General features: G+C 45.0%; 1 protein-coding gene across 1 annotated transcript in view; it reads right to left on the bottom strand.

The window, feature by feature from the left end:
- ALK (ALK receptor tyrosine kinase) overlaps positions 1-19,205 on the bottom strand; it is a 681,217-nt gene that overhangs the window by 476,280 nt on the left and 185,732 nt on the right. The window contains exon 2 of the mRNA XM_059188719.1: positions 14,426-14,545. Coding sequence (XP_059044702.1) covers positions 14,426-14,545 — 120 coding nt within the window. The remainder of the gene's footprint in view (positions 1-14,425; positions 14,546-19,205) is intronic.

Below are 19,205 nucleotides of genomic sequence, written 5' to 3'. Positions count from 1 at the left end.
TGAAAGCTTGGCTCTTTCATCTTACTTGCTCTATACCTGGGGACAAATTATTTACTCCCTCTGTGCCTCAATTCTTGCATCTGTAAAATGGGGATCAAAGCAGAGACCACCTAAAGGGGAATGTGAGAAGGATTAAATGCAGTATGCATATCAAGCTCCCAATATGGCAGTGACTGGCCTACATTTATTATTAAATTTGGCAGTCTGTACTCCTGCTCCTCAGGTGGCCTCAGGGGTCAGCCATGGCAGAGGGGAGATGAACATGTACATGTCCAGCACTGAAGGCAGGAAGCTTGAACTGGGTCTAACCCTGTGGAAATTCCTTACTCAATTTTTGCTTTTTATTATTATTATTATTATTATTATGTTCTGATAGTCACCATACAGTACATCATTAGTTTTTGATGTAGTGTGCCCCCCTTAATACCCATCACTGGGCTAACTGATCCTCCCCTACTCCCCTCTAAAACCCTCAGTTTGTTTCCTGGAGTCCACAGTCTCTCATGGCTCGTTTTCCCCTCTGATCCCCCCCAGTTCATTTTTCCCTTCCTTCTCCTAATGGCCTCCATGCTATTCCTTATGTTCCACAAATAAGTGAACCCATATGATAATCAACTTTCTCTGTTTGACTTATTTCACTCTGGATAATCCCCTCCAATCCCATCCATGTTGATGCAAATGGTAGGTATTCATCCTTTCTGATGGCTGCGTAATATTCCATTGTGTATGTGGGCCACATCTTTATCTATTCGTCTGTTGAAGGGCATCTCAGCTCTTGCCACATTGTGGCTATTGTGGACATTGCTGCTGTGAACATTGGGGTGCATGTGGCCCTTTTCACTACATCTGTATCTTTGGGATAAATACCAACGGTTGTAATTGCTGGGTCATAGGGTAGCTCTATTTCTAATTTTTTTTGAGGAACCTCCACACTGTTTTCCAAAGTGGTTGCACTACCTTGCGTTCCTACCAACAGCATAAGAGGGTTCCCCTTTCTCCACAGCTTCTCCACATTTGTTTTTTCTTGCCTTGTCAATTTTTGCCCTTCTAACTTGTATAAGGTGGCATTGCAGTGCGGTTTTGATTTGAATTTCCCTGATGGCCAATGATGATGAACACTTTTTCATGTATCTATTAGACATTTGTACATGTTCTTTGAGAGAAGTGTCTGTTCATGTCTTCTGGGCATTTTTTGACTTATCTGGCTTTTTTTTTTGGGGTGCTGAGTTTCAGAAGTTCTTTATAGATCTTGGATAATCAGCCCTTTGCAGTGTCATTTGCATATATCTTTCTTCTCTTGCTCTATGGGTTGCCTCTTTGTTTGTCCAGTGTTTCCTTTGCTGTGCAGAACCTTTTTTTTATCTTGATGAAGTCTGAAAAGTTCTTTTTCACTTTTGTTTCCTTTGCCTTAGGAGACATGTCTTGAAAGAAGTTGCTGTGGCCAATGTCGAAGAGGTTACTGCCTATGTTCTCTAGGATTTTGACGGATTCTTGTCTCACACTGAGGTCTCTCATCCATTTAGAGTTTATCTTTGTGTATAGTGTAAGTGAATGGTCGCTTCATTCTTCTGTATATAGCTGTCCAATTTTCCCAGCACCATTTATTTAAGAGACTGTCTTTTTTCCACTGAATATTTTTTCCTGCTTTGTCAAAGATTAGTTGACCATAGAGTTGCGGGTCCATATCTGGGCTCTCTGTTCTGTTCCATTGATCTGTCTGTTTTTGCGCCAGTACCATGCTGTCTTGGTGATCACAGCTTTGTAATCTGGCTTGAAATCAGGCAATGTGATGCCCCCAGCTTTGTTTTTCTTTTTCAACTTTCCTTGGCGATTCAGGGTCTTTCCGGTTCCATACAAATTTTAGGATTTTTGTTCCAGCACTTTGAAAAATGCCATTGGTATTTTGATCGGGATGGCGTTGAAAGTATAGACTGCACTGGGCAACATAGACATTTCAGTGTTTTATATTTAATGTGTTTATTCTTCTGATCCAAGAGCATGGAATGTTTTTCCATCTTTTTGTGTCTTCTTCAATTTCCTTCATAAGTGTTCTGTAGTTTCTATAGTATTGTTCCTTCACCTCTTTGGTTAGGTTTATTCCAAGCTATCTTACAGTTTTTGGTGCTATTGTAAATGGAATCAATTCACTAATTTCTCTTTCAGCAGTTACATTGTTAGTGTATAGGAAAGCAACGGATTTCTGTGCTCTGATTTTGTATCCTATCTCATTACTGAATTGCTGTATGAGTTCTAGTAATTTAGGGGTGGAATTTTGAGAGTTTTCTTTTTTTTAAAGATTTTATCTATTTATTTGAGAGCAAGAGAGAGGATGAGAGAGACAAAGCATGAGAGGGGTTGGGTCAGAGGGAGAAAAAGACTCTCTGCTGAGCAGGGAGCCTGATGTAGGATTCGATTCTGGGGCTTTAGGATCATGACTTGAGCCAAAGGCCATTGCTTAACCAACTGAGTCACCCAGGCACCCTGGTTTTCCACATAAAGTATCATGTCATCTGCAAAGAGAGAGTTTGACTTCTTTGTTGCCAATTTATTTCTTTTTGTTGTCTGACGTCTGTTGCTGGGACTTCTAGTACTATGTTGAACAACAGTGGCGAAAGTGGGCATCCTTGCCTTTTGCCCTGATGATCTAACTTTCCTTTGGAAGTGAAGTCACACTAGACCTTAAGTAAGAAGAGCTGTGTTCTAGACCCTGGCTCTGTGCTGCGACTTTAGGCAGATCATTTAAACTTCCAAGGCCTCGGTGTCCTCATCTGAAATATGAAGTGGGGGAATGAAATGATCCTCAGGTTTCTTCCATCTCTACGATTTTAAGACCAATTTCCTTTTTTGGGCAGATGGCCAAAACAAGCTCTCCAACTTGGCTCCAGCAGCTGGTCAGCAGAACCCCAAGAGTCCTGACTTATAGCCCAGGCTTGGATGATGAGGGGCTGCTCCTCCCCCTTGCTGGTTTATCTCCTAAAGGGGCACTTGGCACACCAGTTACCTTTGATATTAATCTTCCAGCTGCCACCAACATCTGGTCACTTACTTCATCATAAGACTAAGTACCAAACCTAGCCACTGCCTGCTCCCCCACCCACAACCACTACTCATTTGTCATGGGGCCCCAGAACTGAAATCATTCACTTCCTTCCCACCAGTTCGCTCCCTAGAATGCATCTGGGAACCAATCACCCAATTCAAGACATCTGTTTAGTTCACTTATAATCAAGCTTCAGCAAAGAAGGGCCAAGTCTCCTTCAATCAATCAATTATATAAACACAGCCACAAAAGAGGCTCAAAGAGGGTGTGTGTGCAAGCATGCCTGGGGTGGTGGGAGATAGGCACAGAAAGCTTGATTCTCATTTCTCTTATCTGTGGCCAAAGCAATGTTGTGGATTGAAGAAATGGGTCTCGGCTCTTCATCCCAGAACAGAAAAGTTAAAATAATTAAAATCCCAGGTGTTCTGAAGTTAACTAGCCCAGCCTCCTCAGTTTACAGATGTGAAAACCAAGGCTCAGGAGGGTGATGTGACTTGGCCAAAATAGCAGAGCTGAGAAGTAAGGGGTCTGGAGAAGTAAGAGAGCTGAGACCAGAACCCAGATTGGACTTCCAGTCCAGTTCTTTGCCTGTGATTTCCATGAAGTGTTCATGTAGAACATGGAGTCTCAGACCCCACAGAACATGGTGAAAACTTTGGCAGTTTGTCCACTGCTCAGCACTGACATCCATATAAATGGGATCATTGCTAAAAGCAGAAGGTTGGAGGAGAGCCTGAGCAATGTGGCATCCATGATAACCAGAAAAGGCTTATGGTCATGGGGGCTCTCAACCTCAGAACATGCGAAATGATCCTCCCCACTTACTCTTCTGGTCTCTAATAGTGAGGACCTGCTGGGTGTTGGAGGTTACCAACCATGGGGTTCTTCCCTGATACAAATCTCGAAACACAGACAGATACCAGGCTGCTGTAGCCTGGACCCTGTGCCCTCTGGGGACTCCCAGCCCTGGGAGAGGAAACAGACTTCTCCCACCTAACTCTCACAGCTGGCAGACATGGTGGAGACATGGGGACACAGAACAAGAGAGACTTTCTGCCTGGGAGGACCAGAGGCTCACAGAGGAGGCTATTTTAGGGCTGCAGCTTGAATAATGAGAAGATTTTGACATGGTATAGGTTTATACTAGCAAATGTGTTAAGAACGGATGAAGGAGTAAGGTTATTCCAGGCAGGTGGGGGGAACTAAGAGTGTGGATTTTCATGTCGTTGTATGAATTTTGAAGTTGGGTTACATAGCATTAAATCCCAGCACAGAGAGTATCATGGTTAAACTAAAGTGCTTTCAGGTTCCAGAGGGTAAAACTAGGGATTTAAAGAGTTTTCTGGAAAAACTGTCTAGCAAAGTAGAGCCAGGTCACCAAAATGCAGGCTACCACCGGCCTCTCACTGAAATGGGTCTCACTCCGGGGGTGCCTGGGTGGCTCAGTGGGTTAAAGCCTCTGCCTTCGGCTCAGGTCACGATCCCAGGGTCCTGGGATCAAGCTCTGCATCGGGTTCTCTGCTCAGGAGGGAGCCTGCTCCCCCAACCCCCGCCTCTGCCTGCCTCTCTGCCTACTTATGATCTCTGCCTGTCAAATAAATAAATAAAACCTAAAAAAAAGAAAGAAAGAAAAAAGAAAGAAAGAAAGAAAGAAAGAAAGAAAGAAAGAAAGAAAGAAAGAAAGAAAGAAAGAAAGAAATGGGTCTCACTCCGGTTCAGAAGGTGTTAGTGACATGCTCTGTTTTGGCACAGAAATTTCTCCTCAGGGTCAGTGATTTGGTCAGTTAAGAATCATGACCATTTCCATTTTTCAGATGACAAACAGAACCAGGGTGTGATTTATTTATTGGCTGAAGGTAGTGAAACACACAGGCCCTGGAGCTGGAAGCGGATTCCGCATCTCAGACCCCAACTGAGCTCCTTGCCCACCGTGCTGCTCTTGGCTTTCAGACCGAGGCTGGCAGACAACTTGCCTGAATGTTAGAGATGACATTTAAATAGGCAACAAGGAGGTCACTATTCAGAAGACCTGGGTTCCCAAACCTAGTCCTATTGTGCCTGGACCCCAGATCTTGTTTTTAAGATGCTCTTCATGTGATCGTGAGGTAACTAGACCAGGCTAGTTACCAGTGGGTCCTTCCACCGCAGGATGGTACCAACCCCAAACTGATGCAACCCTTTGGACATCAGGAACCTGCTGGATTGATGGAGACCTGAGGACTTAAAGGGATGACATGCATAAAGCCATAGATAGGAGTGACATCTGAGGAAATGTTTTGCAGCCCAAGTTCTGAGAATATATCTGAACCATCGCTCAAGCATCTGTGTGGTCGGTTAGATGTGGGCTCTTCTGTGCAGATGACCTGGGTTTGACTCTCAACTTTGCCACCAGCTCTGGGCAGATCGCTGACCTCTCTGGGTCAAGTTTCCTTATCTTAAGATGAGGGTATTTGACCACTGTGGACCCTGACAGCTCACGATTTCTAACAAACCAAATTATTCTAGGCATCTACTCAAATGGACTGGGTAAAGTTCTATTAATCTGAGGTCTCTTCTGGAATATATTTGCATATGAGATTGCTTTGACAAAACATTTCATTTTAAAAGGATTTCCTCTCATTTTTCTCACTCTTGATCAGTCTTTTTCCTGCATATGTTTTGGACACATGTCTTTCTGGACTGCTTAGAAATGCTCCATATAAAATATCTCAGATGTCCCAAAGCTGTCAAAACAAAAATTCCTCAGCTCACTCACGTCTGCTGAATATGCTTTTTTAGATTACATAAAGAAAAAATAGGCCTGCCCAAAGTAGTTAATGTCATAGCTTTTAATTTTAAACCAAAGTATATCCAACACAGAAACTGTTTTCCCCTTAGCCCTCTGTCTTTTTCTGAAACCAACTGCCATGACTTTAGGAATAAGAGGGCTGGTGAGAACATCCCTACCCTTTACTAAAACAGAGATCCTCAGGGGCTCTGGGCTGGGAACTGAGAGACCCGAGTAAACTCCTAGTTTGCCCCTGGATTGTTTGGCAAATGCTGCAATTTCATCTAGTATGTATTTATCAAGAACTCAACTGAGTACAAAACACTGGCTTAATCACTAGAAATGCAAAAGGGAAAAAATGTGGATTCCTTGACCTCTAAGAGCTTACAGTCTCAGAACCATGATGATTCTGGGCCAGAAATAACTAAGATAAGTCACACTAATAAGTGTGACATCAGAAATATAAAGTACTGTGGAAAGACACCACACAACTTTCCTTGGTGAGAAAATGGGGACAGAGTGAGGTCTGCAACCTTGCAGGCTGCTCCAGTCTGGGGGTAATGTGGTCACCAACTGCTGGGAGGGAATGCTTCCTATATGGTCTCCAAAAAGAAGCTCTGTCAATCTAATAGACATACCATGTCTTTGCTAAAACTGAAAAGTCTTATTTCCCAACCAAATCTTCCTGTTAGTTTTGATGGATCATCAGACCCAGGGATATTGCCCACATACACAAAACAATCACACAACGAGCATTTAAGAAGCACCTTTCAGATGGGTGTTGGGGACTATCTTAGACCTACGAGAAAAGTGAACTAGAGCAGAATCTCTATAAGGAGCAGAGGCAAAGAACTTGGCAAACTGTAGACACCGACTGGATGAGTACATGGGTGATAGATAAAAATAGATGGATAGACACATACATGCATATAGGGATAATAGATGAAGATGACTTACCTTCTTTTTTTATATTTTTCTACAAATTTTATTTTATTTTATTTTAATTCAATTAATTAACGTATTATTAGCTTCAGAGGTGGAGGTCAGTGACACATCAGTTATAGATAACACCCAGTGCTCATGATACCACGTGCCCTCCTTGAGGCCCATCCCCCAGTTATCCTATCCCCCACCCAACTCCCCTCCAGCAACCCTCAGTTTGTTTCCTATGGTTACAAGTCTCTTATGGTTTGTCTCCTTCTTACTTATCTCTGGTTGGGCAAATTAGATTCATCCATGATTGCTCTATCAACTGACCTAGTTTACCTAGTTAACAGTTACCTAGTTAACTGACCTTAGTTTCACTGACCTAATTTAAAAGGGATGAAATACAACCTAGGAAATTTACTGGGTTGAAAAGAAACATCAGGGAAGTTCCAGGTTTTGTGATGATGGACATAATCTAATGGGGTTTCTTAGAGAATTTGGAATGTTCAAGAAATAACCATTTCCTGTACAAGTCAGAATCTTCTCAGATACTGAGAGGGGAATTATACCAACCCAATGTTATAAAAAGCATTCCATCAATTTTTCCTTCAGAAAAAAATCCAAGGAGGAGGACACATGAGCATAGTCTGGGCATCGGTGAAAGCCCCGATGTGGAGGCAGGAACTGAGCTGGGCCTTACAGGCTGGAGCTGGTAGGCTCCAGGGAGACAGGTTCAAGGGAAGCAAAAACAAAGCAGCTGGGAACAGAATGGAATGAGAAAGCAAGAAAGAGGGGAGAGGAAGAATGTAAAACATAAGGAGTATTTACGTAAGGGTGAGAAAAGGCTCTTAAAGTCCTTGTTCCGCTTTATGGCTCAGTGGCTTCAACACTATTGATGATTTCTGTATCTAAAATTCTTCCCCACCTTGGCTTCTGAGACGATCCCATCTTCTGGTTCTCCTCCTATATTTCCTATTTTTCCATTTCTGTGTGCCATGCTTCTCGTCCTCTTACATGAAATATCCAGAATCGTTATCCTCCAACCCCCAGCCTCAACCACAACTTCTATGCTAATGACTCTCCATCTCACCTCTGTCCTAGACTTCTGCCTAATCCAAGACCCAGACTTCCAACTCTCTACCTGTCACCTTCACCTGGATGTCCTGACAGCATTCACGTATAACTTGCTCCGCAGAGCTCTCCCCATCTTCTCCCCTCTAGATGTCTTGGTCACCGTCTCTCCTTGCCAACTGTTTCTCCTCCTCCTCATTTCAGTTAACACGACATTCATCTACTCAGCCAGTGAAGCTGGACTCTCCTGGATGGACAACTAAGTCATGCTCACCCCATAGCCAGAATCTCTCCCCGATTCCCATCCTGCCATTCCTTCTCCAACCTATGCTTCACATGCAGGATCATGTCTAAATCCTGAGTACATCCGGAAGTAACTGTCTCCTGGGCTCATCCCTGCTGCTTCCTTGCAGGTCCTCCCCGTCCTGTGTCACTGACATTGTTGACCTGGTCCTAAACATGCCTTTGCACATTCTTTCCCTCTGCCTTCTCATTGGTTTCAGGGTCCGAGGCCCAACTGAGCTGTCCCCATCTTCAAAACACCTACTTCCGAAGTCCCCCACAAACTGGCCCTGCTTCTTTATTTCCAAGGAGCTTTGAACATGCCTTTGTTTCTGCACCTGTCATACAGAAGGCATATCTGCCTCCTCCTTGAGAGTTCTTAAGGGGAGTGATTGTGCCCTATTTATCACAGCAATGCCTAGAGCAAAACCAGTCATATGGCTGGTATTCCAAGAATGTGTATACCCATCCACCCATTCTCTGTGGTGTCAGAGACACACTAAGGGGGAAATGATGCAGGCAGGTAGGGATACTGAAGCAACCTTCAGTGGGGAATCACCTGCATCAGAGAACCACCTGCCCAGGTAGGATTGCTGAGACCACATAAGCAGGAGAAAGAATACGGAAACAGGAGACCAGAAAGGCATGAGTGATCCTTTCCACATTCGTCTATCTATCTCTATCTCTGTGTGTCTCTGTTTCCATTCCCTCATCTGCCTCCTTTTGTCAATGCTTTTCCCCATGTTTGTGACAATTGTTTTATGTATTTGTTTATTTGGGTTTTGTTTGTTTGTTTGTTTGTTTAGAGAGACAGAGAGAATGAGGAGATAAGGGACAGAAAGAGAGAAAGAGAAAATCTTAAGCGGGCTCTATGCTGGGCTTCATGATGAGCTCTGCACAGGGCTTGATCTGATGAACAAGAGATTATGACCTGAGCCATAATCCCGCTTACGGGACTGAGCCACCCAGAAGTCCCTGTGACAGTTGTTTTAAATGGTTCTCTTTTGACTTGCTTTTCTTGTCTTTGCATCAGTTGGTGAATCACTCTTATATCTTTTAATCTGCCTGTTTCCTTTGGGCTTCTCTTTATTCAATCTGCCACTAATGGAGAAATGGCTGGTATTGCTGAGTGGGCCTATGTGCCTTCAATTTAAAGATAAGGGATATGGGGGCGCCTGGGTGGCTCAGTGGGTTAAGCCGCTGCCTTCGGCTCAGGTCATGATCTCAGGGTCCTGGGATCCAGTCCCGCATTGGGCTCTCCACTCAGCGGGGAGCCTGCTTCCTTCTCTCTCTCTCTGCCTGCCTCTCAGTGTACTTGTAATTTCTCTCTGTCAAATAAATAAATAAAATCTTAAAAAAAAAAAAAAGATAAGGGATATGATCACGTGCAGCAATTTAAACAGATCTTTTATGGAAACACCTAAGCCATCTGCTTTTTATGTGATTTTCATGGTTTGGGTTCATTGGCCCTGAGCAGGTCAGCAGTACTCAGGGTGGATGGCATACCCTGTTCTTGGTGGCATGTGACTGCCAGCATTGCTGGTACCCCTTAGGACTCAGTCTTTTTGGGGAAGGCAACCACAGGCCTTGTGCTCACCGTGTTGTAGATTAAAATATGAGAGTATGGACTAAGAAAGAACTCGACTTCCCAGTTCAGTGGAGCAGGGTGAGAACAGAATACAAAGAGGCCTGGCCTGTCAGGGCAGGGGAATTGTTAGGAAAGCTTTCAACCATGGTAGTGGTCCACGAGGGAACTGGGAGCTGCTTTTCACTGACACCAGGCCCTTGAGGGCGGAACAGCTGATCACGTCCAGCCACATTAAATATGTAATTTCAGAAATGTGATCAAACTGACTTCTTGCCAGAGATATGAAGCAAATCCCATAAGAGGCTAGAGAACCTTTTTGTTTTCCATTTTTGATTCTGTGGTAGGTTGATTTTTTTTTTTTCTTTCCTTGAGAGAGAGATATGTTTAATTTACCCAATGTTTTCAATCAAAGAAATTGATACATTAACAGCACCGGTGATGGTGGCAGTGGCAGCAGGGAAAGTAATTAAAAAGTCTAATTTTTCTTTCTTTCCAATAGCACCAGTCCTTAAATTGGATGGGTCTCCATGGGCTTGGAAGCAGACGAAGTTTTAATAGGACTTTTATTTAAAGTCCAACAATGGCTTTTTTGTGCCCTAATGTTGGGTGTTAGGAGGACTCTTTCTTTGCCAGGAGTCCATGTAGACACTGCAGGACTGGAGGGACGAAGGGCTGTATGACTTTATTAGGGCTATCATAACAAAGTCCTGCAAATGGGGTGGCTTGAAATAATAGTCATTTATTCTCTCACAGTTCTGGAGGCCAGGAGCCCCAAATCAAGGCATTGTCAGAGCTATGCTCTTTGACAGCATTAAAAGGGATCTGTCCCATGCTTTTCTCCCAGCTCTTGGTGGTTTCTGGCAATCCTTGGCAATCCTTGGCAGTCCTTGGCTTGTAGATATGTCACTCTAATCTCTGCCTCCATCATTACATGGTGTTCATCCTATGTATGTATCTATGTCTTGTTTTCTCTTCTAGTAAGGACCTAGTTACATTAGATCAAGCCCTCCTCTAAAGAAGAATGGGCCCGATTATATCTACAAAAATCCTATTTCCAAATAAGGTCACATTCACAGGTACTAGGGGTTAGGACTTCAATTTATTTTTTGGGGGGACACTATTCACCTTTTAACAGGAACAACAGTCTAGACTGCCTACAGTGCCCACATTTGGGAAGAGATGAATTAGCTGGCCTACTCGGGAGAGCCTCAATTTGGGGGCATCAAGTCTCAATCTATAGCTGCCTAGATCTTGGGTATCAGACATTCAGTCTGAACACCAGGTCATCCAGGAAATGAGAGCTGTCTCCATGGAGGGAAGACTTCACTTTTGAATTCATTTTGTGTTGTAGTAGAAAGAGAACTCTGACTTGGAGTCAGACAATCTGCGTTCAGTCTTGTCTAACTGCTGTTCTGTTCCATCATAGGAGCTTGTTAATAAACTCCTTCGGCCCTCAATTTACATTACAGACATGGGATATAAATAATTTCGTAACAGGCTTAAGTGAGAAAGAGGTGTGAAAGAGTTTTGCCAAGTATCAATGTTTTTGTTTTTCAGTAAGTAAGAACTCTCTTCCTCCTGCTCACCTGGGGCAGAACCTTTGGATGTATTACGCTTCATATGTTGGTCTGATTCTTCCCACACCTGGAGTGGGCAAACATGAGTTCAGTGGGTGGGACACCATCTGCTTCTGTTCCTCTAGAACCAAATGTGGTCACAGCCTTCAGTGGCCTCAATCTCTTAGGCCCTGGAGCCACCAGAATGAACAGATTTTTATCTGGGTGGGTAGTGAGAGCCCAGTCCTCTAGCCAAGCTTATAAATAAGTCTTAAGATATCAGAGCTGATGATAAAAGGAACAAAAAAAGGTATTTCTTTAGATGCCCCCACCTCCTTCAAAGCCTTGGGGCAGGACTGTGTGGCTCTTCGCTCGTCAATGATGAAATTAGCGGGCTGGCGTCCTTCAAGACAAGAAGCGAGAAAGCGCTGGAATCTGATACCAAATGCCACTGAAGAGAATATATTTTATACAACATAAAAGGCCCCAACATAAATTAGAAGAAATATGGGAAGACTTCAAAAAGGTAGGTCAAACTTTTTCCTCAAGCAGATAATTACAGGCTGGGGGTGAGTAAATCTTGTTAGCCTCTCACCACCTCGTCCCTTCTCATAAAACACCGGTGAAAAGAAAGCCACGCTCAATTCCGGACTGGACAGCCTGCCTGAGAGGGCCAGCCAGCCGCTGTCCGTCATGACACCTGTGGGCAGGCTGTTGCCCCCCCCTCTCGTTGCCCCCTTGTGAGTCCCCCCACTTCCAGAAAACGCCTCCCACCTCCTCTCCAGAACGCAGGTGCCAGGCTCCACGACTCAAACACCCACGTCAACTTGCTGAGACTTGGTTACTTCTCACAGTCTGAAGAACTATCCCTTCAGGCGGCAATTTTCCAGTCAAATTTCTCTGCCCAAGTTTGAGGCCTTAAAATTAATGAAGTTGTTAACATTTCTTAAAATGTCTTTCACGGCAGTTGAAAGGTGTGGATTTATCACCAGGGAGCCTGCTGGCCTCTCTGGTTCATAGACACATGTGGGCTGAGCCCCCACAAATACCCTTAAGGGGACAGGAGTCTTGGCCTTCAGTGTGCTCTGTGTCCCCAGAGGCACTGGCTGTGGCGGGGGCTTGGCTAGCTGCCTACGGAGTTATTTCTCTGGCCTCTGAGTCCTGAGAGAACCGGAGTGAGTCTTACCTATGTATGTATTTGTATCCCCTCTGCTCTCCAGCAGTGGACCAGGCACACAGAGGTGACGGGGGAGGCAGGCAGGTCTCCACTGAATTAAATATAGTAAGATAAAAGGCTCTGAAGTCCCTTACCCTCAATCAAGGAGTCACCAAGGCAAAATCAGTTCTTCCGACCCTGTGACTCAACGGCAATGATGGTACTGTCTTTGGCATCTTTATCCAGCATTTGGGCAATGTGTGGCCAATGGTCTAGGTCCTCCTCTCAGCCTAGAAGGCAATTCGTGAGGATTCTAGGCCACAAGGAGAATTTGAAAAGGATGTGGGAATACCCCTGATCTCCACTTTTGCCCCAAGGCAGCATACCATGCTACCTCATTTTACAGGCAAGAAGGGTGAGGCCCAGCAAGAGCAAGTAGGCATAGCAGGGCCAAGCCCCAGGAGACAGCCACTTAACAAACTTCCGTGGCTTTCTCCTTTTGACCTTCAACCTCCTTCTGGACGTTCCACGGAGGAGGGATGCAATGCTCTCTGTGTCACGCAGGAGGGAGGTAGACCTGCCTTTTCTTGGACATTCTGCATTTTATAGAAGTTGTCATCCTGTGGAGATACTGAATGACTTTGAGAGCGAATTCAAAATGTTATCCAAAGACTGGTTGTATCACAAATCTGGTTACAAAGCAATAACGATACAAAGCCCCAGATTTCAATTATTTATAGACACTTGCCCTTATCACAAAATGACACTCAATGTCTGGCTTAAATAAAATCAAGAAGTAATTCTTATCTGGGATCTTCTGACAACTACTGATCTTCCTCTCCCACTAGGGAGGCTTAGAAGCAGCAGGAAACATCCCAGTAGAGTATAATCCTCTACCGCCCTAGGGCTTTGGATGCATTTTTTTTTTTTAAGTTCAAAATGAAAGGTACAGTTAATATGAACCAGGACCGGCTACATTTATGCATGAGGGATCGCGGTGAGTGGGAAGATTTCTGTTAGGTTCATTTTTAAAAGCTTGGGTCCATTGGCAGAGACTGAGTGTCAGGAATAGGTAAATATGCCCAGAAGGGAATCTAGAACTTAGTGCTCTACCAGGTTCATAAATACTTCATTGAATCAGACTTCATGAGTATGTCCTATCCCTGGAAGCCTTTTGTATTCGTTCATCATGCACAAGTCTTTATGAGAGTCTTCTATGTAATACGATAAAGTGGGGAAACAAACACATCTTAGTGCCTACCCTCATGGGATTCACTCTAGTGACGTTCAAGAGAAAAGAAATGTCCACCTGAAAATACACCAACTCTTCCAAACCTGCTCTTTCCACTGCAGAGGCCCAGCTTCTAGGAGCTGTTAGAATGTTAGGCGTTAGCACAGAGAACGAGGAAATCCTACACCATATAAATATGGCCTCCTTATGGCTCCTAGACCAGGACGTAGCAAATTGAGTAGGTGGCCTCCTGGGAGCAAATCTGAATGGAAGGGAAGAATTCTGGTTTTGTAGTTAGAGAATCCATTCTGTGCCATCTTATTAAGCTCAGTTTCTATATCTGTGAAAGTGGAATGAGACCTGGCCTCCTTACTTCCGAGGTGATGGCAGAAGCACATGAGTTGAGCTAATCTCTAGGAACATGTCCAGGTATCTTTAAAGAGTTACCCAAATGTAAAGGAGTCGCTTGAGGGGCCCTGGAAGACTGGTGACCTTCAGAACAACAGAAACATGCATGAGTCAGAACCCTGTATCGAGAAACCACAGTCAAAAACACCGGTAAGTCTGGCGTCTCGTGATTGGTCAGGGGTGTCAGGAACACTATACACCATAAAGGCTGGGGGTTGGGATATGGTAGCAACAGAACTGTCGACTTCCTCTATGATAAAGAAAGCCACTGTGGGTCTGGAGAGGCCAGGCCTGGCTGGAATGTGCACCAGTGGAAGATGGAGGACACTAAAACTCACAGTTCCCTTAATTATGAGCTGGTGATTGTACATCACCAATAACTGTGAAAGATACACTTACCATATCGACTGCGATGAGACAGGAAAGGGAAAGAGTCTTTCATTATCCATGTCAGATTCCACGCAAAAGGATCAGGAGGAGGAGAAGACAGGCTTGTTGGCGATTCCAAGGAGCTGTGACCTGGACATGAAAACAGAGAGAACAATGACCCGTGTGCTTGAAGTGTGTCTTCTGTCACTCATATGGCTTCTACGAGAAAGTGTGTAAGGACTTTCACATCATCCACTGGAAAATCGGGCAAGAGGGGCGGTGGCAGGGAGACAGACTGTGCCCCTAGTAGACGGAATTGACCTCAGCACCTCAGTACACATTTTCTACCAAGGCAGCCAAATCTAAGAAGTCTGAATCTTGTGACCAACACCCTGACAAACATCTCTGGGAGATGAACTAGAAGCCAGGCTACTTAATGGCTTGGTCTAATGGCTCTTTTCAAAGTCTATTCTTCCTATAAGAATTTGTACAACTTCATAGAGAACTCCATTCATCTTGTCCAGATAATGCCTCTACTCTATTTTATGTTCAGAATCGTTACTTCATCTAATGCTGTTTGCTTGGGTTATTATTGCCTTACCAACGAGAGGGTTGAAATTGCACTCAGAAGTTATGAGATTTTGACAATTATGTTATATTCAGGGACAAAAAAAAGCTAGGTGATGGGTTTTCCCCCAGCCAACAGTCCAGGCAGCCACAAAGGATTAGTGGTCTGATTTGCATGAGAGAGAGAAGGGTTGAGAAAAAAGGAGCAAAAGCAGCATCATTCCTTTGCTTAACAGTACAAGTGGGTTTTGTGTGGCGTAAAGTAATTACGATATACCTACAAATCAAATGAACACAGGTTACATGCTCTTATGCAGCTCTTCCCAGGAAATCCCCAACTCACTCCCTATTTGCTAATGTTCATGGCAGGCAAAGCCTCTCCTGCTGGAGAAGAAAGAGCTTTTCTGTTAAAGTTGAAAATCGGCCCTGTTTCGTAGACAGATGTGCAGCAAGAGTGAGTGTAGGAGAAAGGGAAGGAAGGGGACTGTAGCTTCCATGGGCCTGGCCCTCTTGCTGGGCTTTTAATCTGCGTAATCCCACATGAGATTCACATTGGCTGAGACAAGCATTATCACCCCATTGTACAGATGCAACAACTTAGCAGAACAAATGATGGAATCCGGAGCTGAATCCCGGTCTGCCTAGTATCAAAAGGCCACGCTCCACTGTGGGCAGGCTGATTTGCTACTCAAACATAACTCTTTTTTTTTTTTTAGATTTTATTTATTTATTTGACAGAGATCACAAGTAGGCAGAGAGGCAGGCAGAGAGAGAGAAGGAAGCAGGCTCCCGCAGAGCAGGACCCTGAGATCATGACCTGAGCTGAAGGCAGGGGCTTTAACCCACTGAGGCACCCAGGCTCCCCTCAAACATAACTCTTAAGCCACCTTCAGGAGGGACTTGGTGAAGAAAAAGAGGAAGAAGAAGAGAAAGAAGAGCAGGAAACAGCAGTAGAAACCTTTTTCCAGCCTGTCTGCTTTGTAGTTTCTTCCAGATCCCCTCCACAGCATCTACTCCCTTGTGAGTCTCAATCCCTCTTCACATGCTGTGGGGAAATAACTGTGCTGGGTGGCCAGGGCAGCCTTGCGTCTCTGGGCTTCTCCACGGTTTTGTCTGCTGGTGCCTCACTTGGGATCACATGCCCCTGCACCTAGACCAGGATGGGCATGCTACAGTCACCTTCCTGAAGGAGACATCCTGATCTCTGCCTTCCAAAGACTGCAGTTGGAAGTGGGAAGGGTTTTTGACTCTTTTCCTCCCACTAATCTAAAGAAATCAGAACTGAGTTGACTGGCACCCAGATCCATCTTTCCGGTAACTTTTTCTACATATGATTCAGGGGACATGGGCTGAAAGGGGTCAGAAACTCTGCTGATAATTTCAGAGAGAAGCTATCTCATGTCACCCTTGTGTCAGCTCTGTTTTGTAGATGGGCAATGGGGCAGAGAGACATCAGGCCCAGAACCACACAGGTCTCCTTGGGGGCAGAACTTGGGCTTATTAGTCTTAAAATTAATAATATGAACTGAACACATATGGACCAGGCACTATGCTAATAAGCACTTTAAACACGTCTCCCAACAACCTTGTGAATGGTACTATTACAGGTCCTCATTTTGCAGCCAGGGAAACCAAGGCTGAGGGAAGTTAGACTCCTGGACTGTGACCACAGGGCCAGTAGGCAGGAGACCAGAGTCAACAGACTAGGTCAGCCCAATGCTACAGTCCATGTTCCTTCCACCACCCTTCTGAGCCCCCACCAACCAGTGTAGGGGGTCCTGCAGCTCTCTACTGGGCTTCAGGTCCCCAGGGGGCAATGGCTAAGGTCCAGGGTCACCACTGAGCATGTTCCAGAACAGGGCAACTGTACGGGGGCTCTCTGAACTCACGACATTGGTAGCCAAACCCTGCAATGACCTCTGTGCGAATAACAACTTGCATCTCTAGGTCTGAGTCATCAACATAGCTCAAGTTTTAAGTAGTTTTGAAGCACGAGGAAGATCAAGCCTAGGCAGTGTTTCCCTGCTTCCAATTGAGGTCATTTTTCTCAATCACACCGTCTGGGAATGGTACTAACTTCCTCCTGGATGAGAAGCACCAAATGGAGCGCGCTCAACTTCAAGAAGCACTTATGGATCCGTGCGTGGGCACAGAGCAGCAGATGACTTCCAATACAGATAAAGGCCAGGTTATATATTGAGGGAGAAAAAAATATCTGAAATCATTCAAAAGCAAGGGCTCTGAGGGCTGAGTCATGGCCCAGCAAGGAGCCACAGGCATCACTGTGGGTCATCCCTAAGATAAGCTAAAGCATTTTCTATCCCAAAATGCCAATAAATTGGTGGGCATCTTCAGAGAGGAATAGTGGAGAAAACGCAGAAATACAGATGCTGCCCTTACAGGAGCTCCTAGGATTCTTGCCTGGAATCTGGGTTTCTGTGGTTCCCAGAGGGAGACAGGTAGTAATTTCTTGCATGGCGGGGAGTGGGGGGTGGCAACCAGAAGGATGGGCCTCCCCCACGGGAAAAAGTAAAAACCAAGAAAAACACAGCCCACATAGATGAAGTTGGTTTTGCCAGTATCTGAAGCATGAGATACATATGAGTTCTAGCCAAAGTCCACAGAACATGCAGAAATTGGAAATATGAAGGAGAAAGTAGCTCTGAAGCTAACACATGCAGGGAAGAGGATCTCCATCTCCTTTATGCCCTCACTCAGACCCCATCCTCACCCCCGGTGGCGAGGGGGGTCTCCCGGCACAGAAGCACAGATGCCATGAGATGCAATCCACGGAAGCAAGAGAATGGCTTAGTTTGGGGGGGCTTCCCTTTGGACATGTTAGGGTGCAGAATGAAAGGGGCTTCGTCAGCACATATGTATGGGGTGAAGGGGGTGAGATAAGTCCTGCTAGCCAAGAAGAGTGCATCTTGGACCCTGGGAAGTGGGGTGGCAAGGAAAGGGGAGGGGAAAGCAGGAGCAAGAAGCTCCAGGTGCCCAAATGAGGCTGGCCTTTGATAGCTGAGACCACTGGAGGAGCAAAAAGTACGGAAACGGACTCTGGGCTGAGGGCATTATTGGTTGGCTATAGGTAAGACTGTCCAAACCACTCTCCCACCAAAATACCCCACAACAACTCTGAACTTTCCAGAAACAACCATTTGGGAGATTTCATGCTGAATACTGAATTTCATCGCAGTGGTTTTACCAGCTGGCAGTGACCAAGGACTATGAATTTCACACGACCCCAGGACATGAGACCATTCCTGGGTTTCACTGGAGGCTTTTGGCCAGTGAACAAGGAATCTGTTTTAGCCAAGCACTTGCCCACTTATAAACTCATCCTCTCCTACCCAAAGTGCTGGTTTCTAATTCTGACTTGGCATGACCCCCATAGAACCCTATTCCTAAAGCTTTAGAAACTGTGACCTTTCTTCCTTAGAGAACTCCTCAGTGAATTTCTCCTTGTGTGACAAATAAATATGCTCAGCATTTTTTAAAAACACTGGTGGTCAGGGGATAGGGGCATCATTGTTTTATTATTTGACAGTTGTTGAAATTTGGGGGGTTTGGGCCTTTTCTCTTCTCTATCTAAACTCACTCTCAAAGGGATCTTAACCAGGTTCATGCCTTCAAACACCACCTGTATACTAAGGCTACTAAATACAGCTCCTGGCCCAACTTCCCTAAACAGCAACATATATCACCAACTGCCAGTTTGAAATCACCATTTTATTGCCTGATAAGTATCTCAAACTTAACATGTGCAAAATGACACACTGGTCTCCACTTAAACTCAGGTGTTCCCGTTTCAGAAAGTGACGGCAAAACTCTTCCGGTTGCTTCGGGCAAAACCAGGAGCAATCCTTGACTTCTCTCTTTTCCCACCCGGACATCAATTCATCAGCAGATCTCGCTGGCTTTCCCTGAATTCTGTCCTTTCCCTTTCTCTCCCATCGCCTCTCGGCCTGAAGACTGCTGAACACACTCCCAACCGGCCTCCTGCTTCTACGATTTTTCACTCTTGGGGAGTTTTCCATACAGCACTTAGACTGTCCCTTCAGCCCTGAAATGGCTTTCACGTGGCCTATGTCATGGCTTAGTCCTTGACAGCCCCTTATGAACCGGCCCCTGGTTCTCTCTCTGACCTCATTTCCAACCATGTTTCCCCTTGCCTGTGGAGCTCCAGTCTTACAGGCCTCCTTGCCAACCCTCAAACTCACCAAGCAAACCGCCACCTCAGGGC

The sequence above is a fragment of the Mustela lutreola genome, chromosome 9 (assembly GCF_030435805.1).
Source record: "Mustela lutreola isolate mMusLut2 chromosome 9, mMusLut2.pri, whole genome shotgun sequence".
Classification (NCBI taxonomy): domain Eukaryota; kingdom Metazoa; phylum Chordata; class Mammalia; order Carnivora; family Mustelidae; genus Mustela; species Mustela lutreola.
Note: the sequence above shows the minus strand (reverse complement) of the source record. Positions and strands in the feature narration are given on the sequence as shown.